The following is a 22,688-nucleotide window of genomic DNA, read 5'->3' as shown; positions in this document are numbered from 1 at the left end:
GTGAACACTGTGCCCCCCACCCCTGTGCTCAGTATTCATCAGGAAAGCACGGTGTGTCCAATGCAGCAGACGGGTTGTAATAACAATGCAATATGTGGGAAATGATTTGCTCCAGTTATTAGCCAATAAATGCCCAGCTTTCACCCAGTGCCCACTAAAGCAAATCACCAGTAAGGCAAGGAAGGAAGGCTTGAAGGAAATGGAGAGGCTGCAGCAGCAGCAGATGCCAGTGCAATGAATGTAGCATCTCTCTGGGGAAGGTCATAGATGTGCCTGACTCACAGCTGCACGGCTACCGTACGTGTCCATATCCCAGCCACATACATCATGCACCTTCCCATAGACATCTTGCGCTCCCTCTCTCTCTCCCACATGATCCCTGCCGCTACTGCTATATGAGCGCCTGCCGCACCCTCTCTCTCTCTATATATATAGCCATCTGGCATCTCCTCTGCCAGGGCATCCTCAGTATGGGCGAGTGCACAATCACTGGCTTACCTACACGAGCAGCAGCCACCCCTGGGATATGCACAAATCGCCTCCTGCATCAGTTCTCCACCATTTGGCTCGTACAGAATGGCAGGCTGCCTTTGCTCCTCTCTTCTCCCCGATCAGCCCTTCATGGTGTAGAGAGCCGGGTACAAACGTCCTGTCATACAGAAGCCAAAGGGGGTGCTGACTGAGTCCTGTGATACAGGGGGAGAGGCTGTCCTGTGACACAGGGGGAGGGGGAAGCACACACACAAGGCAGGGCACCCACAGAAAGATGGGAGGAGAGCAAAGGCTCAGTCACCCAGGGGTGGGTGCAACGAGGAACAGAGGCTGGCAATGCTGTGGAAGAGAGGGAGGGCTGCCTGTCAATCAGTGAAAGGAGGAGGAGACTTTAGGGTGATGGGAACGGGGAGACTTTGCTGTGGGCGAGGCTGTTCCTTCCAGTGCAGTCTCCTGCCATTAAAATGACCGCTGAGCATCTCTGAGGTGACTATCCCAGTGGCGCTAATGTGCACAGACCTAAGTACCCCAAAGCCATTCTTATTGGCTGCCCAGTTCCTGTCACAATCCTGCAGCTGGCTGGAAACGCACATCCCCCCTCTCTATTGCAGAAAAACGCGCTCAAATCTCCTCCAACAATCACCATAATTCATTGTTATTTTATTGCCTGAAAGCTATTCCCAGCCAGCCCTCTAATAACCCATATTATAGTTGCAGTTATCGCAGAGCAGCCGCAGCACGCAGCTTCAGCCCACCCTACAGACACACAGGTGTGAGGCGAAATGTGACGTGGCTCTGCATCTCTAGTACAGAATGAGCAGTTACCCTGGCAACCACTACAGCACATCACGTGCTAATGAGAGCATGTGGCTTCTGGGACAGAGTAGGGTAAACGCAAATGTGCACGGAGAAGCCAGAGCAGCAAGCTGAAATATCTCAGTGCCGCTCAATGCCATTCAATGTGCTGTTCTCCTAAACAGCAAGCACACTGCCAGTGAAGGGGCTTTAACCCTTTAAGTGCCAGCAGAATTTCACATTTTGGTTACGCGAAATGCCAGCCGTTTTTGAAACATTTTGTGCTCTCTCACTTTAGGGGCATTTTCTGAGGGGAAACCTATAGTTTACCTAGGAAAACTATACATTGTTTTTTTCGGTAGAAACTGAGCTTTCTAAATCTGCCTGAGTTTTCATGTATTTCCACCTGTGCAAAAAAATTTATAGTGCTAAATACCAAAAAAAAATGAAAAATTACCATTTTTCATCGTATATCAATTTATACCAGAAAAATATTTCATTTTACGGATGAAAATCCAACTGATTTGGAAAGCCTTATGTCTCTCGAACGTGCCAATACCAGATATGTATAGTTTTAGGGAGATTTAGGACTTCTGTACCTCAAAAACTCCCGGCAGTATATTGCCGAATTTTGAAAGCACTAAGGCAGAAAACGGCATGCTTTAGATTCCAAGGCAAAAACTCCTGAAACCGTAGGTTTACCCCAGAAAACCATGCATTTTTGAAAAGTACACATTCTGCCGATTACAAAATGGGTAACTATGTCTCTCTAATCCCAACTACCAAACATAAAAGCTTGTCTGAACATAGCGGTTTTTCAAAAAAAAATTCAAAATTCTGAAAAATCATTGCAAAGGTTTTATTTTGCTGCTCCGCATATCCCAAACTATATTAGGTACCAAGAAAAAGCACCTGAAATATGATTGCCAGGGGTCCACTGAACAGTTTGATACCCATTATGCATAGGTTTACCAAAGTATCTGGCATTTAGAGACACCAATATGAAGTTAGCACATCCAAATTGATCAGGACTTTACTTCAGCTACTGAGAAATCAACACATTGACTGCATTTTTTGTGGGGTAAAAACACAGAAATATATGTTTACCCCCCAAACCCATATATTTTTGGAAAGTACACATTCTACAGAATCTAAAATGGGTACCCATGCCTTTCTGCTCCAAACTACTGAGTCGCAAGGCTTTCCCAAAATTGTCGGTTTTGGTGAAATATGTGAAAATTGCCTCAAACCTTCAACTTCCCAGCACCATATCACCCATGTATCATTATGTACTAAGAAAAAGCACCCTAAATATGATTGCCAGGGTTCCTCTGAACATTTTGGTGGCCATTGTTCATAGGTTTACCAAAGTATCTGGCATTTAGAGGCCCCAAAATGAAGTTAGCGCATACAAACAGTCCCGTGGGTAACTTCAGCTAATGAAAAATCAAACACATTGACTGCATTTTTGTGGGGTAAAAACACAGAAATATATGTTTACCCCCAAAACCCATATATTTTTGGAAAGTACACATTCTACTGAATCTAAAATGGGTACCCATGCCTTTCTGCTCCAAACTACTGAGTCGCAAGGCTTTCCCACAATTGTCAGTTTTGGTGAAATATGTGAAAATTGCCTCAAACCTTCAACTTCTCAGCACCATATCACCCATGTATCGTTACACACCAAGAAAAAGCACCCTAAATATGATTGCCAGGGTTCCTCCAAACAGTTTGGTGGCCATTGTTCATAGGTTTACCAAAGTATCTGGCATTTAGAGGCCCCAAAATGAAGTTAGCGCATACAAACAGTCCCGTGGGTAACTTCAGCTAATGAAAAATCAACACATTGACTGCATTTTTGTGGGGTAAAAACACAGAAATATATGTTTACCCCCAAAACCCATATATTTTTGGAAAGTACACATTCTACCGAATCTAAAATGGGTACCCATGCCTTTCTGCTCCAAACTACTGAGTCGCAAGGCTTTCCCACAATTGTCGGTTTTGGTGAAATATCTGAAAATTGCCTCAAAGCTTCAACTTCTCAGCACCATATCACCCATGTATCGTTACGCACCAAGAAAAAGCACCCTAAATATGATTGCCAGGGTTCCTCCAAACAGTTTGGTGGCCATTGTTCATAGGTTTACCAAAGTATCTGGCATTTAGAGGCCCCAAAATGAAGTTAGCGCATACAAACAGTCCCGTGGGTAACTTCAGCTAATGAAAAATCAACACATTGACTGCATTTTTGTGGGGTAAAAACACAGAAATATATGTTTACCCCCAAAGCCCATATATTTTTGGAAAGTACACATTCTACCGAATCTAAAATGGGTACCCATGCCTTTTTGCTCCAAACTACTGAGTCGCAAGGCTTTCCCACAATTGTCGGTTTTGGTGAAATATCTGAAAATTGCCTCAAAGCTTCAACTTCTCAGCACCATATCACCCATGTATCGTTACGCACCAAGAAAAAGCACCCTAAATATGATTGCCAGGGTTCCTCCAAACAGTTTGGTGGCCATTGTTCATAGGTTTACCAAAGTATCTGGCATTTAGAGGCCCCAAAATGAAGTTAGCGCATACAAACAGTCCCGTGGGTAACTTCAGCTAATGAAAAATCAACACATTGACTGCATTTTTGTGGGGTAAAAACACAGAAATATATGTTTACCCCCAAAACCCATATATTTTTGGAAAGTACACATTCTACCGAATCTAAAATGGGTCCCCATGCCTTTCTGCTCCAAACTACTGAGTCGCAAGGCTTTCCCAAAGTTGTCGGTTTTGGTGAAATATCTGAAAATTGCCTCAAAGCTTCAACTTCCCAGCACCATATCACCCATGTATCATTACGTACTAAGAAAAAGCACCCTAAATATGATTGCCAGGGTTCCTCTGAACATTTTGGTGGCCATTGTTCATAAGTTTACCAAAGTATCTGGCATTTAGAGGCCCCAAAATGAAGTTAGCGCATACAAACAGTTCTGTGGGTAACTTCAGCTAATGAAAAATCAACACATTGACTGCATTTTTGCGGGGTAAAAACACAGAAATATATGTTTGCCCCCCAAAACCCATATAGTTTTGGAAAGTACACATTCTACCGAATCTAAAATGGGTACCCATGCCTTTCTGCTCCAAACTACTGAGTCGCAAGGCTTTCCCACAATTGTCGGTTTTGGTGAAATATCTGAAAATTGCCTCAAACCGTCAACTTCTCAGCACCATATCACCCATGTATCGTTATGCACCAAGAAAAAGCACCCTAAATATGATTGCCAGGGTTCCTCCGAACAGTTTGGTGGCCATTGTTCATAGGTTTACCAAAGTATCTGGCATTTAGAGGCCTCAAAATGAAGTTAGTGCATACAAATAGTCCTGTGGGTAACTTCAGCTAATGAAAGATCAACACATTAACTGCATTTTTTGTGGGGTAAAAACACAGAAATATATGTTTACCCCCCAAACCCATACATTTTTGGAAAGTACACATTCTACAGAATCTAAAATGGGTACCCATGCCTTATTGCTCCAAACTACTGAGTCGCAAGGCTTTCCCAAAGTTGTCGGTTTTGGTGAAATATCTGAAAACTGCCTCAATGCTTCAACTATCCAGCATCATATCACCCATGTATCATTACGTATCACAAAAAAGCACCCAAATTGTGATTGCCAGGGGTCCTCCAAACAGTTTGGTGCCCACTGTGCATAGGTTTACCAAAGTATATGGCATTTAGAGGCCCCAAAATGAAGTTAGCACATACAAATTGTCCTGTGGGTAACGTCAGCTAATGAAAAATCAGCACATTGTCTGCATTTTTGTGGGGTAAAAACACAGAAATATATGTTTACCCCCCAAACCCATACATTTTTGGAAAGTACACATTCTACAGAATCTAAAATGGGTACCCATGCCTTTCTGCTCCAAACTACTGAGTCGCAAGGCTTTGCCAAATTTGGCGGTTTTGGTGAAATATCTGAAAATTGCCTCAAAGCTTCAACTTTCCAGCAACGTATTGTCCATGTATCATTACCAGCATAAAGCATCCTAAATATAAACATAGGGGTCTACTAAATAGTTTGATGCCCAATGTGCATAGATATACCAAACTATGTGGCGCACAGAGACCCCCAAATGACAATATGTATAGACATTTTCACGGCTGACGCGCTGGCTGCTGCAACATAACCACCCGGTGTGTGTATTATGCGACATTAGACCACCTAACAGTACAGAGACCCCAGAAATCCATATATTTTCAGAAAGTACACATTCTGACGAATCCAATATGGGTAAATAAGTGTTTCTACTACAAACTGCCAAACTGCAAAGCAATGCTGAACATAACGTTTTTTATCAAATTTCTGAAAATCGTCACAAAGCTTGATTTTTACCCCATTATATGCCCCACATTTCGTAACTTATCAGCATAAAACATCCTAAATATGAACGCCAGGGGTCTACTGAACACTTTGATGCCCAATATGCATAGATATACCAAACTATGTGGCGCACAGAGACCCCCAAATGACAATACTGTATATACATTTTCACGGCTGACGCGCTGGCTGCTGCAATATAAGCACCTGGTGTGTGTATTATGCGACATTAGACCCCCCTAACAGTACAGAGACCCCAGAAAACCATATATTTTCAGAAAGTACACATTCTGACGAATCCAATATGGGTAAATAAGTGTTTCTACTACAAACTGCCAAACTGCAAAGCAATGCTGAACATAACGTTTTTATCAAATTTCTGAAAATCGTCACAAAGCTTTAATTTTACCCCATTATATGCCCCACATTTCGTAACTTATCAGCATAAAACATCCTAAATATGAACGCCAGGGGTCTACTGAACACTTTGATGCCCAATATGCATAGATATACCAAACTATGTGGCGCACAGAGACCCCCAAATGACAATACTGTATATACATTTTCACGGCTGACGCGCTGGCTGCTGCAATATAAGCACCTGGTGTGTGTATTATGCGACATTAGACCCCCCTAACAGTACAGAGACCCCAGAAAACCATATATTTTCAGAAAGTACACATTCTGACGAATCCAATATGGGTAAATAAGTGTTTCTACTACAAACTGCCAAACTGCAAAGCAATGCTGAACATAACGGTTTTTATCAAATTTCTGAAAATCATCACAAAGCTTGAATTTTACCCCATTATATGCTCCACGTTTCGTAACGTATCAGCATAAAACATCCTAAATATGAACGCCAGGGGTCTACTGAACACTTTGATGCCCAATATGCATAGATATACCAAACTATGTGGCGCACAGAGACCCCCAAATGACAATAGTGTATATACATTTTCACGGCTGACGCGCTGGCTGCTGCAATATAAGCACCTGGTGTGTGTATTATGCGACATTAGACCCCCCTAACAGTACAGAGACCCCAGAAAACCATATATTTTCAGAAAGTACACATTCTGACGAATCCAATATGGGTAAATAAGTGTTTCTACTGCAAACTGCCAAACTGCAAAGCAATGCTGAACATAACGGTTTTTATCAAATTTCTGAAAATCGTCACAAAGCTTGAATTTTACCCCATTATATGCCCCACATTTCGTAACTTATCAGCATAAAACATCCTAAATATGAACGCCAGGGGTCTACTGAACACTTTGATGCCCAATATGCATAGATATACCAAACTATGTGGCGCACAGAGACCCCCAAATGACAATACTGTATATACATTTTCACAGCTGACGCGCTGGCTGCTGCAATATAAGCACCTGGTGTGTGTATTATGCGACATTAGACCCCCCTAACAGTACAGAAACCCCAGAAAACCATATATTTTTAGAAAGTACACATTCTGACAAATCCAATATGGGTAAATATGTGTTTCTACTGCATACTGCCAAACTGCAAAGCAATGCTGAACATAACGGTTTTATCAAATTTCTGAAAATCGTCAGAAAGCTTGAATTTTACCCCATTATATGCCCCACATTTCGTAACGTATCAGCATAAAACATCCTAAATATGAACGCCAGGGGTCTACTGAATACTTTGATGCCCAATATGTATAGATATACCAAACTATGTGGCGCACAGAGACCCCCAAATGAATCTATAGCAGACAAAATTTCCATGGGCAAAACGAAGTAACATAGAACTGAGCCAAATGGTATAAAATCAGTAAAATCCAACAAAACCACAAAAATCAATGGCTTTTTTTTTTTAGCCTAATGTAATTAACGGTCAGAATCAAAGTTTGATTATTTTAGCATAGCTAAATAGGTTTTACAGATAGAAATAAGCGAACAACACCTACGCAAAGCTGAAAATGAAATAAAATGGCTAAACATGCAATAAAATGGCTAAAAATGTACAAATATCACTGAAATTGCAATATAATCACCGAAATAACATACAAAAGGTATTGCGCGGTGCAATTAGCAAATACGCTATTCGCAATGGCAATAAAACAGTTTTTACAGGCAAAAATACAGACGATGCGATAAAAGAAAATAAAAACACACAAAATAGCGTATGTGTGTGTACAACAGGCAAATTGTGTGTTGTATGCGTGTTGTTTGCATGTGCAAGTGTGTGCAAGCATGTGTAAGGGCTGTGAATATATGTGACCCCCCCTGATCCCCCAAAATTGAATGTATGTGTGTGTAAGTGTGAATATAAGTGGGAATGTAAGTGTATTAGTACAATAGGTGTGTGTGGGTGTGTGTTTGTGTGTATGTGTGTGTGGGGGGGGCACTAACCTGGGGTGGCAGGCTGTAGGTTGTCCAGGAGGGCTGCATGATGAGCTGGAATCGTCTTCATTGCTGGATCTGGTGAGTGGGCGGTGCTGTAGGGCTAGGAAGCACAGGCAGCAGCAGGGCACCTAGATTTCATTGTGCCTGCTGCTGCCTTGGGGCCCCTGGGCGATCGCGCCTCAGGGGCCACTCGTTCCCCGCTTCTGCTCGTTGCCTAGGGGCTGGGGGACGAGTATGAACGGAGCGAGCGGCTTTTTTAGCCGCTCCTCCGTTCAAAAAAAGCAGGCAGCAGGCAAACAGCAGCAGAGCACGTTTATTTTGCGTGCCTGCTGCTGCATTGGGGCCCCTGGGCGATCGCGACCCAGGGGCCCATTTTCCCTACGTAGGCTCGTTGCCTAGGGGAAGGGTAAGCTGGCAGGGACACTAAGAACGGAGCGAGCGGCTTGTAAAGCCGCTCCTCCGTTCTGAAAGTGCAGGCAGCAGCAGGGCACATATGCTGCACGTGCCTGCTGCTGCCTTGGGGCCCCTGGGCGATCGCGACCCAGGGGCCACTTGTTCCCCGCCTAGGCTCGTTGCCTAGGGGCTGGGGAACAAGCAGGAACGGAGCGAGCGGCTTTACAAACCGCTCCTCCGTTCCCAAATCTGCAAATGCTGCAGAACGTAGAATCTACGTTCTGTGGCATTTCAAGTTACTTTGCTACAGAACGTAGATTCTACGTTCTGTGGCATTTAAAGGGTTAAAAAGAGAAGTGTTTACATTTCTCCTTATTTACATTCAATGGGGACCACACCACAATCACAACAATAGGAAAACGCAGACCCTGCAGTTGCTGGGGGGACAATCAGTTTAAAGCTGATACGCAATATGAAACAATCCCCCATACAAAAACAACATGAACATTAAATGTTATTTGTAAACGTATTTCATCTTGAAAGCAGTATTTATCACTTTCTGCTCTTTGGTTCTCATTTTTTTAAAAATATATAGTGATGTAGTAAGTACATTGTAGAAAATCGCTGAAATTCAATACTGATGAGTTGTTTATAATTACTTCTTTATGAGAAACAGTTTAAAAAATGTTGCTGTGGGCCATCTATCAGCTCTCAGTGCCTAGCAAAGGTGTTGGGCATTTTGACCATTTACATTGATCTCATGTGTGATGCCGTAGCTGCCTGAGCAGGGCTGGAACTAGGGGTGCCACCTGGCCAGTATTTTACCTGCCTGGCCGGTAAAAATAATGGTTGATCCCAATGTTATTAATACGGAGAAAAGATAAATATATAGGAAGGCTGGTATTTTTTTCCAGAAAAGGTGGCAACTCTAGCTGGAACTAGGAGTAGGCTGCAGATGCACATGAGGGGGGCACAAGGACCCTAGCAGTGGCTTAACTACTGAGGGAAGCAGGCAATGTGCCTGCACTTGGGACCCCCCCATAAGCTCTTGCAAACAGGGCCTTACCCCTATTGTCTCTGAACAATATCCAATTGTAACTGTCAATCAATTCATTTGAAATGTTTGTCTGTAGATGTAAACCCTTTCAACTTGTATTTGTATGCCTTTATTGTGTAAAGCGCTGTTAGGGATGATGGCACTATATAAATGATAGTAATAGATCCTCTGATCCATACCAACCTGGTTGTGTCCCATAGACTTTCTTTGCTTCCTGCCCTAAACTTCTGACCCTGTTTTATAAACATGAACCATAAAATTCTGATTCTTTGTTGTTTGTCCTAATGTATTATATTCTTTGTTGTCAGTCCTGAGCCCCACTTCTCTTTCTCTGTTGCCTATTCTAAACTCAGCAGGTTCTCTCCCTGAATAGAGACACTGTCAGACCTCTGGTCCATCTCCACATTATATTTCCTCTTCTCACTCAGCTTCCTTATTGTCATACTCTCTTCTTCTTTCACGTGCTATTTTCTATCCTTCTCCAATTCATAGAGAAATTGTTAATTACCAAGATGCAAGGTGAACAGGAGGGCCCACCTATGCCTGGGTGCACCACAAGTTTTTCTGTTACCCTTTTTGGGCCAGTTTGGGCATAATATAGACCCCCACAGGACTCCATCAGCTGAGCCCCGGTAGAATAGGGTATTACTTTGGGTCTTGACTGATCAGTTTTTACATAATCTTTCACAATATTTGGGTGATGGGAAGCATCAGAATTCTGTAGCAGGGACCTTGGAGTTTATAACATCCAGTCTGATGCTAATCCTAACCTTATGCTGTTCCTTAACTCTGATATCTAGATCTGTCCTGATTTGTACCACCACTTGGGCATATTTCATGCCTATTCTTTGGTATTAGACATCTAATTATCTCCTGCCTGCCAAAAACGTGTCTTCTCTATAGTCTGTCCTGCTTTTCCCATGGATTTGTGATCTTGTTCTGCATGCCCCTTACTCGGCCTTCTAGTTCTCTTCTGTCACCCCCTGTCCTCTTTCATGGATGTTTTACCTCCATTGTATCATATCTACTGGTCTCAGGATTTTGGTCTACCTCCTCTCCTTTACTGTAAACTCCATAGGCTTATTGATACAGGTATAGGATCAGTTATCCAGAATGCTCAGGACCTGGGGTGTTCCGGATAACAGATCTTTCAATAATATGTATCTTCATATCTTAAGTTTACTAGAAAATCTTGTAAACATGAAATAAGCCAAATAGACTGGTTATGCTTCCAATTAGGATTCATAATATCTTAGTTTGCATCAAGTACAAGCTACTGTTTTTTTTATTACAGAGACAGAAAATCATTTTTAAAAATGTGTATAATTTGGATAAAATGGGATCTATGGGAGACTGGATAACAGGTTCCGAACAACGGATCCCATACCTGTATTTGCTTGGCCCACAGTCACTCTCAACCTGTTTTAATTCTTAGCAGCCTGCCCTGAACTGAACCTCTCCCAAGAACACATGACTTTCTGTTGCTTTCTGAATTCAGATCATTTGCTTGTTAAACAACCTTGTGATTTTCTGCTACCTGCCTTCTACCCAGTTTGCACTTATACTTCGGTGCCGAGTTCTGCTAGGCACAACTGAAAGAGAACTTAAGCCTATTGTAGATTAAAAAATGCATATAATAAAAGGCTAGTACAATTAAATGTTTCATTGTAATCACCTATAAGATCGAGTCTTCTTTGACTGCCAACTAGCATTTAAGAATGTGTTTAGGTTAGGAGATACCATATTTTTCCTCTACCGAGGAAAATGAATTTTCATCTGAAGGATGCAATGAACCTGGGGCCCCCTGGTGGCCATGCAAAAATCATAGACCTCTACATACTGTAAATCAAGCATTTAAAACACTATGGGGTTATGTAATAAAAGGCACTAAGTTTGCCCAGGGGCAGTAACCTACAGCAAGCAATCAGCAGGTAGCATTTACTGCTCACCTGTTTAAAGAAAACATTTTATTGGTTGCTATGGGTTACTGCTCATGGGCAAACTTAGTGCCTTTTATTACAAATGAGGGTATGAGTTTACACTTTTGTACAGACAATTTTGGAGTACAACGGCAATTCAAAAACACAATTAATATTAGCTTGGTTCCACATACAAATTTATACACAAAGTTTTTACTAAATTGGGGGGAACTTAGGTAAAAAAAATGTTTTACTAAATTTGGGGGAACTTAGGTAAAAATGCATGACTTGTATGTAAGTACTCAAAGCAGTACCTTTATTTTATGCAATAATTAAAACTGTGCAAAATGATCTTTTATTTTGAGAATACAATAAGCAGGTTAAATGATTGGTCAAAAACTTGCCGAAATTAACATTGGGAGGTTGATGTCTGTGCCTATCTACAGTGAACTTTAGTGGTGGTAGCATTAAGCAAAGGGGCTGCTTTTCATCAGTAAAGATTTAGCGGGCCCATTTACTTAGCTCGAGTGAAGGAATACAATAAAAAAAAATTTGAATTTCGAATGTCTTTTTTGGCTACTTTGACCATCGAATTGGCTACTTCGACCTTCGACTACGACTTCGATTCGAACTAAAAATCGTTTGAATAATCGACCATTCGATAATCAAAGTACTGTACCTAAAACCTACCGAGGTGCAATAGGCTTTCTAACAATTTCTTTGGTCGAAGAAAAATCATTCGATCGATGGATTAAAATCCTTTGAATCGAACGATTCGAAGGATTTAATCGTTCGATCGAACGACTTTTCATTCGATCAAACTATTTGCGGTAAATCCTTCGACTTCGATATTCGAAGTCGAAGGATTTACATTCGGCAGTCGAATATCGAGGGTTAATTAACCCTCGATATTCTACCCTATGTAAATCTGCCCCAGCATCTTGTTATATAAAAGGAAGAATGAATGGCACAGAAGGGAAATACTAAAGGAAAACCTGTTTCACTTTGCTAAAATACTGACATTTGGGGAAAAGTTCATCTGTCAGCAGTACAATGAACCCAAACACAAGGCCAAGGTAACAGTGGAGTGGCTTTATCATGGTTTCAAAATTGCTGAGCCCAAGCATTATCTGACTAACCTGAATAACCTGCAGCAAATCAGACAATATAATCCGTGGCTACTTTCCAATATACGTTCATTAAAGATTTTTATGGTCTTAAAGAGATACAGACATCAGAAAATAACCCTTTTTATTATCTATCATAACATTGTCTTTGAATCCTATTTATAATTTTGCCATAAAAGTATCTGCCTCATGCTTTTACATTAACTTTCTTACTACCCTGTTCCTCTATGAGGGGGCTGCCATATTTCTGCAGCAGTGTTTTCTGTTCTCTGGCTCTGACTCTTAAAACAGTTTGACAGAAGTCATTGGCTGTCATTGCACAGTGATTTGAGGGCAGAAGGAAGCAGATCTACATTGCATGGCCCTGTGTAACCATGGCTTACTTAGGTCCAGTGTCGGACTGGCCCACCAGGATACCAGGAAAACTCCCGGTGGGCCCAGGTGTCAGCGGGCCTCTTGCTTCTAAACATTTAGCCTATACCATTTCCTATTAGCAATTGCAGTGAAACCCAATTCTACATTGACGGATTTTACATTTCCCTTCATTTTACACTGTTTTTTGTGATTCCACCAATATATATTTCATGATGTATTTCCCGGGTTTAAAACCATTTTTTTTTCTCATCCCCCTGAAAAACATAAAATGGGGGTTCTTCTGTACATTTGCAAATAACTTCAAACCATTGGAAATGTGTGATTTATGTATGTTGGAAAGTTGTTTAGAATTACATTTTCTTTCAAAGTGCATAAAGCAGTTTTTGTATGTTTTTGTATGAAATATATAAATATTTGGGCTCTACAAAATTGTGATTAAACAGCATGTTGCAGTTTTATCTTTTGATTAAAGGAGACATAGAATAAATAAAATAAAAAAAACTAATTTTGTAGGCAAATATGTATATTATATCGGTGCAGGTTTACTTTTTGCTGTAAATTAATATTGTCTTCAAAATTAGCCTCTTTATTTGAGCTCCCCATAGATGTTCTCTGGTCCCTGTTCCTGTTTCAAATGAAGGATAAGTGTGCCTTAAAGGAGAACTAAACCCTACGGATGAATATGGCTTATAATGCCATATTTTATATAATGACCTAATTACATCAGCCTAAAGTTTCAGCTTCTCAAAAGTAGCAATGAACCAGGAGTTCAAACCTGTCACAGGGTTTATATTGTGATATTTATATTCTATGTGTACTGTATACTGTGAGTCTTTTCCTTAAGCTCAGTAACTGACAGCAGCACAGTGCATTTGCAATGCAATTAGCAGAAAAGAAGATCGGGAGTTACTGGGGCATCTTTGGAGGCACAGATCTTTCCAGGGCCCGTTAAGGGGGGTACAGGGGGACAAGTGTCCCGGGTGTGAAGGGGGGCCGGCAGTGCTGCACTTTTGAAAAGTGCCGAAAAGACCCGAAGTCACGAAAACAGCGGGGGGCCCCAAAAATGTTGTTGTACTGGGCCCCATGATTTCTAATAGCAGGATCTTTCCTGCTAAAGGTATGTGGTTGCCTTGAACAGGACAGAAGCCCAAAACATAATGTACAACATTTCTAGCCTACTTCTTTAGTTAGGCATTAGTTCTCCTTTAATGGTCCTTGACAAAAGCACAGTAGGAGGAGGACAGCCAATCACAGCCCTGCAGTCACACAAGCAAGACATACTTCAGTTCCCTATCAGGTCAGCCTAGCTTGTGATTGGTTCCTATCCTACAGTGCAGTGTGCTGAGTACGGCCGGTTGCCCTGCATAGCCTGGGAAAGGAGGCAGCAGGGAGTGTAACAGATGGGCGGGACTAGTGGGGTTTTTGTAGAAATTTTCAATAAAGTAACCAGAAACACTACATTTTAAAGCACATTCCTTCTATAGCTAAATTAGTTGAATGTACTGGCACATCCTTGTTTTTACATATGTCTCCTTTAAGAATAAACAATATCACATTAAAAGAGGAACAATCGTTATCTCTGCCCCAGAATAGCCATTTGCAAGAATAGCTACTTGCAGGGGCGTAACTACAGAGGAAGCAGACCCTGCGGCTGCAGAGAGGCCCAGGAGGTACAGGGGGCCCCATGAGGCTCTCATTGATGAGCAATTTGAACATATATTGGTAACACAAGACAAACACTGGATATATTGGGGGCCCAGCAACATCTAGTTACGCCACTGGCTACTTGTTTCCCCTTTAAAGCAATCAAACTTAATATTAACTTTTTAATGCCTCCTGCTGCCTGTACCAGAAATTCACTCATCTTAGCATTAAATAGAGACAGAGTACAACCAAAAGAATAATGTACCTAGGGGCATGCTCATCTATTCTGGCAAACGGCAGAGGGACTGCTGTAAGATGACATATACAGTCACTATTTATTGGGCTGGTAGGGGCTGATTGGGCCTCTAAGTACTTGAAATTCCAGTCCAAGCCAGCCTATGGGGTTTCAACTGTCCTAAACTTTAATCTGCCACTGTAGCGATCTTACCTGGTGGTCTAGTGGGGGGACGGCGGGGACGTCCGCCGCGCCGTGCTGTATCTAGGGCACGTGCGGCGTGATGTTATATTTAAAGGCGTAGGCGCGCTGATGTCATCACTGGTGCGAAATTCAAATAGTATAAATAGTTTTATAGGGCTTCCAGACCTTGCCTGTTATAGGAGTTTGTTCCTGATGATATTTGAGGATCCTGACTTCTGAATCCTGACCCTTGCCTGATTACCGACTTTGATTCTGCTTAACCCCTCTGATTTACTTCCTGGTTTGATCCTTGCCTGCCTAACTACGTTTATTCTCTGCCTGCCCCGACCCGGCCTGATCTGACTACTCTATTGCCTAACGCCTTGTACTACGACCTTCTGCCCAAAGACTTTGCATACCGTTGTGCCCCTTTTGCCTGGTTAGAACCTTTCGCCTTGCACCTCTCGTTATAAGACCTGGCGGCATCTGAGTAGCTGAGGGCTCCTCCCGAGGCCAAAGTCGGCTGCTACAGGTGGAAGCACGAGCCAAGACCAGGGTGCTTGGCATCTGTTCTGACTTTAGGGTGCCAACCGTTACAGCCATCTATTTACCCCACAATCACACACCTACCATCTGACCAATCAGAATGCAGAATGCCAGAGTACTGAAGAACTACTTAGCAGGGAATTGTGGAAAGGGACAAAACATGTACCTAGGTGCTAAGTGTCAATGCAAGTGTTGAATACAAGCAGAATTCTGAAAGTGGGGTCCTTGATTGGATGGAGTCTAGTATCAGTCTACATGGCTCATGTAGACTGACTCACATGTATTCACTGCTTGTCCTATATGAAATTGTAATGCACTATATGTTGACTTTCTCCTGATGTGACTTGTGACTGCTTCTGTAACACTGCTGATTAGAACCCCACCATCTGTAATGTACACCCACATCAATGGTCAATTGGTCAATGGTCAATTTGTAGCGGCATAATGCATTTACTTTATGTGTTACTATTTTGTTGTTAACTATAAAGTAGGCTAATGATGCTGCACATTATGTTTTGGGGGTTCTGTGCCAGCCCAAGGTGACCACATCTCTTTAGCAGTAAAGATCTGTACCTCTGAAGATGCCCCCAGTGTTCTGTTCTGCTTCTTTTTAGCACATGCTCTGTTCTGCTGTCACTTACTTGAGCTTAGGGACCGACCCCCAATATACTGTGTATATAGACTATAAAGGCTTCTAGTCTTATTTGTTATGAGGGGTTTGTTCCCATTTAGCCATTTGCACATTGTAAAAATGGCAGGGACTTGCTGTACACTTTAGGCTGGTATGTTGTCACTAACCCTGGTTACTTTATGCACAGAGAACAGTTGTAAAAAGTGCTGCAGGGGTAAAAACTATATTCAACTTTCCTCCACATTAAAGGGGTAATTCACTTTTTAAACACTTTTTTAATTAGAAGAGTATACAGAGTCAGTGACCCATTCCCCATTTAACAGGTGCTCAATGGAGACATGAGAAGGTAAAAAATGAAACATATTGGGGAAATGGTCAAAAAAAAAAATGGTCAAAAATAAATAAGAAGTGATTTAAAAAAATTATTTTTCGGTGTACTAAAATGTATGGAAGGTGAACTACCCCTTTAAAAGTCATAAACTTTTTAGATATAGTATATTGCAAATGTACACAAATTAATGACAGTAATGAATGGCTGGTTTTCTTTTCAAGAAAATTAGTAGGGTTTTTTTACATTCTTTTAGCCTTTATATAAAAAGTAAAGTATAAGTATGATGTTTTTTGCTACTGTATGTATGTATTCATACGTTTATAACCTTTTTCTATTGCAGGAGCTGCCGCCCTGGTGAATGCAAATCTTGTTTCACAGTTGGTTCAAAAATTAGAATGTGAGCTGGAAGATATTCAGATGGTAATCCTGGAAACCCTTCACTTCATACTTCAAACTGATGCTTTGCAAGCACTTAGTGCAGGAGCTGTGGGCACCCTAAAAGGGAAGTTAAGCCACCCTTCAGCAGGTATCAGGAGGATGGCAGCCAGTGCACTTATGGGAATCTGGTAAGAGAGTTAATGCATTTACACTATAAGACCACAGGGGGTCACCAAAACCACATATATCACATCCTTAGACCTAGTGGTGTATATTGACTTAAAGGGAAACTCCGGAAACTCCGGCTTCTAAACCAAAATTTGATAAAGAGGCCCACATAACACAGAAACCCCTAATATATCCATCACGGTTACCTGTTTCTTCAAAAAGTAAAAATAAATGCCATTTTCTATGCTGCAAACCAGCTGTTTAACAGTTCTTTGTACATCATTTGAAATCCAGGCAGGGAAGGAGGGACTAAAGCTCCCCATAGACGCGACGATTCTTCTTGCCGAACGACCGATTTTAGGGAAGCCCGACCAATTATCGTGTGGTTAGTGGTATTCGAACGATCGTACATCTTACGATTTTTCGGCCGACATCTGTCGGGAAATTGATCGGCCAGGTCAAAAAATCTTTGTCGGTCCCAGTGCAATCTCTCTATGTTTGCAGGGCCAAGCAGGCAGCTCCCCTTTGTTTTCCTGGTAAATTGGTCTTTTTAGTTGATGGTAAATTCGTACGATCGTACGATCGTTCTGAGAAGATCGTGGTCTCACGATCAGGATCTGATCTTTTAAAAATCTCAACATCTATGGCCAGCTTTAAACACTGATGTTACAAATTGTAACAACTTCTCCACAGCTTACAGACAGCATGCAGGAACTACAGAACCCACAATGCATTGCACTGTGATGTTCCATTCCTTATTGAAATCACGTGTGCAGGGAATTGTGGAGTTTGGAGGATGCAGGCCTAGGATAGCTGGCTGTTGATACAAAGTAACAGTAGTCAGGCCGCCCAGCAAAGTAGTCAGAGAGATCAACAGGAGAACAGGGGGCTAGGCTTAGGGAACTGTCCCAAACCATTAAAAATCATGAAAAGTCTGTATTTTTTAGTTGATGTATTTTGCAAAGTTGCTTGAAATTTTCAAAAAGCTTAAGTTATGTTATTGTGGAGTTATGAATTTTCTCCAAATCTAATTCAGCCAAAGTTCACCTCAATTCATCAGTTGTCCTTTCAAAACACATCTCATATTTACTAAAAATTGCAATTATACTGTTGTGAGAGAAATATTGTGAATTTTCTGTTGGTGAAAGAGAATTCTTTGTAAAAATTAATTGTATTTTCTCTGTGTAGTTATAGTGGGGAAAATTCTCTAGAGAAGATGCAAAAGTGACTGCTCTACATTTATAATGGTAGTTTGCCAGCCTTGATTAATTGCCAAATTTTCACTGGATAAAAGATGTAAATGTGAAGAGAATGTTCACCAATGCAGGGCAGGCCCAAGCTGATCACCACGGTGAAGTTAATTCACCAAAACTTGTCAATTCTCCAAACTGTAACTTTCCCCCTTTAGTAAACATGCCTTATGTATAAGAATGGCCTGAGAGCTATGTCTTATGTATTAATTATGCAACTGCACCATTTACAGATGAATAAGATTGTCGTAAGAATCAGCAGTATAGTGTATCATGTTTTTGCCATGTCATTTATATAGGGGTCAAATTTCTGTACAGTCTTCTAAAGTTTTTAGTCCAAAATTAATCAGACATAGGCACACTGCAGTTTGGTAGAAGTTTTTGCTACTGTTATAAAGTAAGTGACTGTGCATTGTAACATAGATATGTGCAGTTAGATGGCTAAGGATGATGGGATGCTACATTTCTCAGTGGAATTAGGGCCATCTTTGGTATATCTATATGACTTGAAAAAGGGACTGGTTCCCGAAACATGTCGTGAGTGAAAATACACCAATAAAGGGTGTTTGCAGACTAAAGTACTGCCTGTTCCTGGTCTGTTTCCTATACTTTCAAATTGAATGCTTATCACATGATGGATGGTGTGTGTTGAAACAGCAGGTCTATACGTATCTGATTTCGTTCGCTCATCTTGTTCGGAGTATATCTATAAAATCACGGCATTAAAACATAGCAGCTTTCTGAGAAACAACAGTGTTTCACTGTTTTTATGTATATTTTTATTTATGCATTGATACACATGCACGTAGCGCTGTACAGAAGAACAATAAATTGATGGGACAAACAGGGGGTCATTACAATACTAATTACAAAAGTACAGTTACATCAGAATCCACAATTGGACCTTATTTATTATTAAAAAATCATGTTTTAATTGGATCGGGGACAAACATGAAAAAATCTAGCAAAAATTTGGATTTTTCAAGAAAACCCAGAATTTTCAGATTTTTGCCTGAAAAGTCCGTAATAGTTGGATTTTCAGGCTAATTCCAGCGCAGACCACAGAAACTTCCAAATAGCATAGGGACCTCTCCCATTGACTTATATACAACCTCGTCAGGTCTGGATTTTTTTGTCTCTTGTATCTTTACTGAACTATGATAAGAACAGTGCAGGATAAGGAAAAGCAACATCAAATGAATCTCAGTTTATACCCTTTTAGCGAAAAACAAAAATTACTTATTATTATTTTTACGGTTCTATTCTTGTAAAATTGTGTTTATTGATCAGCCATAATGGAATGTACATTTAAATAATAAATCATCTTGCATGATACATTATCAGTGTAAAAGAGCACTAGAATGACCTGGGCACCATAAATGTTACAGTTTAACTTCTCTCCTTGCAGAAGCCAATTCATTTGCCTGACTAGTTCTCTATATTTGATTGACTTAAGGAACTACAAAGTTATGTGTTTATCTATGACTAAGCATGTAGGTTAGTAATTATTAAATATTGGTTTATTTAAGACTGATAATCTTGTGTTGTGCTGAATCTTTGTATGTTTTGTTTTGTTTTTTCCCCATTTGGTACACTGGAACTTAAGGTGGCCATAGACTCCAAGATCCGCTCATTTGGCGACATCGCCAAACGAGCGGATCTTTCCCCGATATGCCACTAAACTGCATGGCTATATCGGGGGTAATTCCGTATGGCCGAACGATCGAATTACGATGCGCCAAGCGGCTCAGGCGGGTCGGTCGGGTAAAAATCCAACCTTCCCAATCGATATCGTGGCCAGATATCGATCGTGAAGACCCGTCGGAAGCCCCCCATACACGGGCAGATAAGCTGTCAAATCGGTCCAAACGACCGATATCGGCAGCTTTATCTGCCCGTGTATGGCCACCTTTAAGGTCCCCATAGACGCGACGATTCTTCTTGCCGAACGACCGATTTTAGGGAAGCCCGACCAATCCTTCGAAATTATCGTGCGGTTAGTGGTATTCGAACGATCGTACATCTTACGATTTTTCGGCCGACATCTGTCGGGAAATTGATCGGCCAGGTCAAAAAATCTTTGTCGGTCCCAGTGCAATCTCTCTATGTTTGCAGGGCCAAGCAGGCAGCTCCCCTTTGTTTTCCTGGTAAATTGGTCTTTTTAGTTGATGGTAGATTCGTACAATCGTACGATCGTTCTGAGAAGATCGTGGTCTCACGATCAGGATCTGATCTTTTAAAAATCTCAACATCTATGGCCAGCTTTAGTTTTAGCGTTGTACTTTGTCAGCAGCTCTATGCATAAAGTCGAAAACACAGGTAAACGTTCAAGACAAGTTTAATTGTTCTTTAAGAATCACCTGAAAATGTTTAGTTTATTATGGAAATGCTTTAAATCTTGCACAATAAATCTGACACACTAAACTCTGTATTACAATTTATGCCACAACATGTGATATGTTTTGGTGTTGTTGGTTTTGCTGCATTGACATTAAATAAGGGGGTTATGTAATATGAGGTACAACGTTTTAAACATTTCTTATTACCTATAGCAACCAATCAGCAGATGGAATTTACTGGTCATGTGTTTAAAATCAATAATCTTATTGGTTGCTATGGGTTACTGTACTTGGACAAACTTTGTGTGTCTTTTATTATATATGGTGGAGATTAATTTGTCTCCTGGGATGACCTCTTAAAGAGAGACTGACACCAGAAAATAACCTTTTTTATATTCATCATAACATTATCTTTGAATCCTTTTTATAATTTTGCCATAACAGTATTTGCCTGATGTTTTTTTTGTGTCAATATCACTTAAACTCTGCATTTTTATGAGTAACTGCCCTTCCGTACTTCTTGAGTTGATTTGCCACAATACATTACTAAATGTAAGCATTCCTAGAATTGATGGTCCTATCAGTCCTGTTTAAGGGATTCTGTCATTGGAAAATACGTTTGTTTTTTAAATGTATCAGTTAATAGTGCTGCTCCAGCAGAATCCTGCAGTGAAATCCATTTTTCAAAAGAGCAAATTTAATTTTGAATTCTGACATGGGGCTAGACATGTTGTTAGTTTCCCAGGTGCCCTTAGTCATGTAACTTGTGCTCTGATAAACTTCAGTCACTCTTTACTGCTGCGCTGCAAGTTTGAGTGTTGTCACCCCCCTCCCTTCCCTTCCGCCAACAGCCAATCATCAGAACAATGGGAAGGTAACCAGATAACAGCTCCCTCACACAAGATAAAAGCTCACTGGATGATATGAAAATAGCACTCAATAGTAAAAATCCAAGTGCCACTATGACTCCTTCAGTTACACTGAGTAGGAGAAACAATAGCCTTTCTGAAAGCAGTTCCATTGTGATGTGCTGGCTCTTTCTGAAAGCTCAGGATCTATTACAACTAGAAAATACATTTGTTGGTTCAGGAATAACATTTTATATGGTAGAGTGAATTATTTGCAGTATAAACAGTATCATTTAGAAAGTACTAGTATACCATAAAAATCATGACAGAATCCCTTTAACTATGTAACTATGTAAAGATAATAAAAGTAGATGTTGTCAAACAGTGTACCCCTAGAAGGAAAGGAGACAGTGTGCCAGGAAGAAGTGGTCCCTCTGCTTGTGCATCTTCTGCAGGACAGTGATAATGAAGTCAGAGCCAATGCTGCTGGGGCCTTGATGAATATCACCATCACCACACAAGGTAAATTGGACTCTATGTGGCTAAGATCTGTTAAAATTACCCTCCAATTATTTCTCCCTTTTTACTGTTCTGTTTCTAATATTACTATTCCACTTATGTATATTTTCCCTATCCACAGGGAAATATGCAGCTATTAAATCTGGTGCTGTCCCAAAATTACTATCATTGGTGTCAGATAAGTATAGCCGAGTACGACTGAACACCTTGAAAGCATTGACTACCCTGTCTGAGGCTCCAGAGGGCCGCAAGATGCTGCTTGCTGATGTGAGTGTAATCCAAAAATGCCTAGATGACCAGAGTGATGCAGTGAGAAGAGCAGCTGCTATTGCAGTACGAGTCATTCAATGGAAACCCTGATATGAAAATGCAGAAGAACTGTAAATATGCTTGGCTAATACTAAGGCTTATCTGCTGTCAGTATGAAAGCTACCAGTTTGGCATTGTGCTACAGTAAAAGAAGTTTCACCTACTATAATAATAAAAATACAATTGTCTACATTTTGCTGTTGCTTTTTTCACATGTATGCAACATTATCCAGCCATGAATCTACATGTGGACTCCTCCTGCAAAATACTTTATACTACAGACTTTCATGCATTGCCATCAAATCAGCCGATCGGTTAGGATAGAAATTCCTGCAAAGCAGCATTTTTCCCTCTGGTGTGATCACTTCAGTCTTGCTCTCTGGTT

General features: G+C 40.9%; 2 protein-coding genes across 3 annotated transcripts in view; one reads left to right on the top strand and one right to left on the bottom strand.

Moving 5' to 3' along the window:
• Nucleotides 1-923, bottom strand: part of gnaz.L (guanine nucleotide binding protein (G protein), alpha z polypeptide L homeolog) — a 64,589-nt gene extending 63,666 nt beyond the window's left edge. Inside the window, exon 1 of the mRNA XM_018261782.2 lies at nt 499-923. The gene's annotated coding sequence lies outside the window, so the exon portion shown is untranslated. The remainder of the gene's footprint in view (nt 1-498) is intronic.
• The window catches only part of rsph14.L (radial spoke head 14 homolog (Chlamydomonas) L homeolog), a 104,845-nt gene extending 82,350 nt beyond the window's left edge, over nt 1-22,495 (top strand). For both annotated transcript variants that reach the window (XM_018261796.2, XM_041566592.1), the window contains exons 5-7: nt 16,833-17,058; nt 21,861-21,997; nt 22,116-22,495. In XM_018261796.2, the coding sequence (XP_018117285.1) occupies nt 16,833-17,058; nt 21,861-21,997; nt 22,116-22,354 (602 nt within the window). In that variant the 3' untranslated portion in view covers nt 22,355-22,495. The remainder of the gene's footprint in view (nt 1-16,832; nt 17,059-21,860; nt 21,998-22,115) is intronic.
• Nucleotides 22,496-22,688: the final 193 nt, after the last annotated feature.

Source organism: Xenopus laevis, chromosome 1L (genome assembly GCF_017654675.1).
Source record: "Xenopus laevis strain J_2021 chromosome 1L, Xenopus_laevis_v10.1, whole genome shotgun sequence".
NCBI lineage: Eukaryota > Metazoa > Chordata > Amphibia > Anura > Pipidae > Xenopus > Xenopus laevis.
Note: the sequence above shows the minus strand (reverse complement) of the source record. Positions and strands in the feature narration are given on the sequence as shown.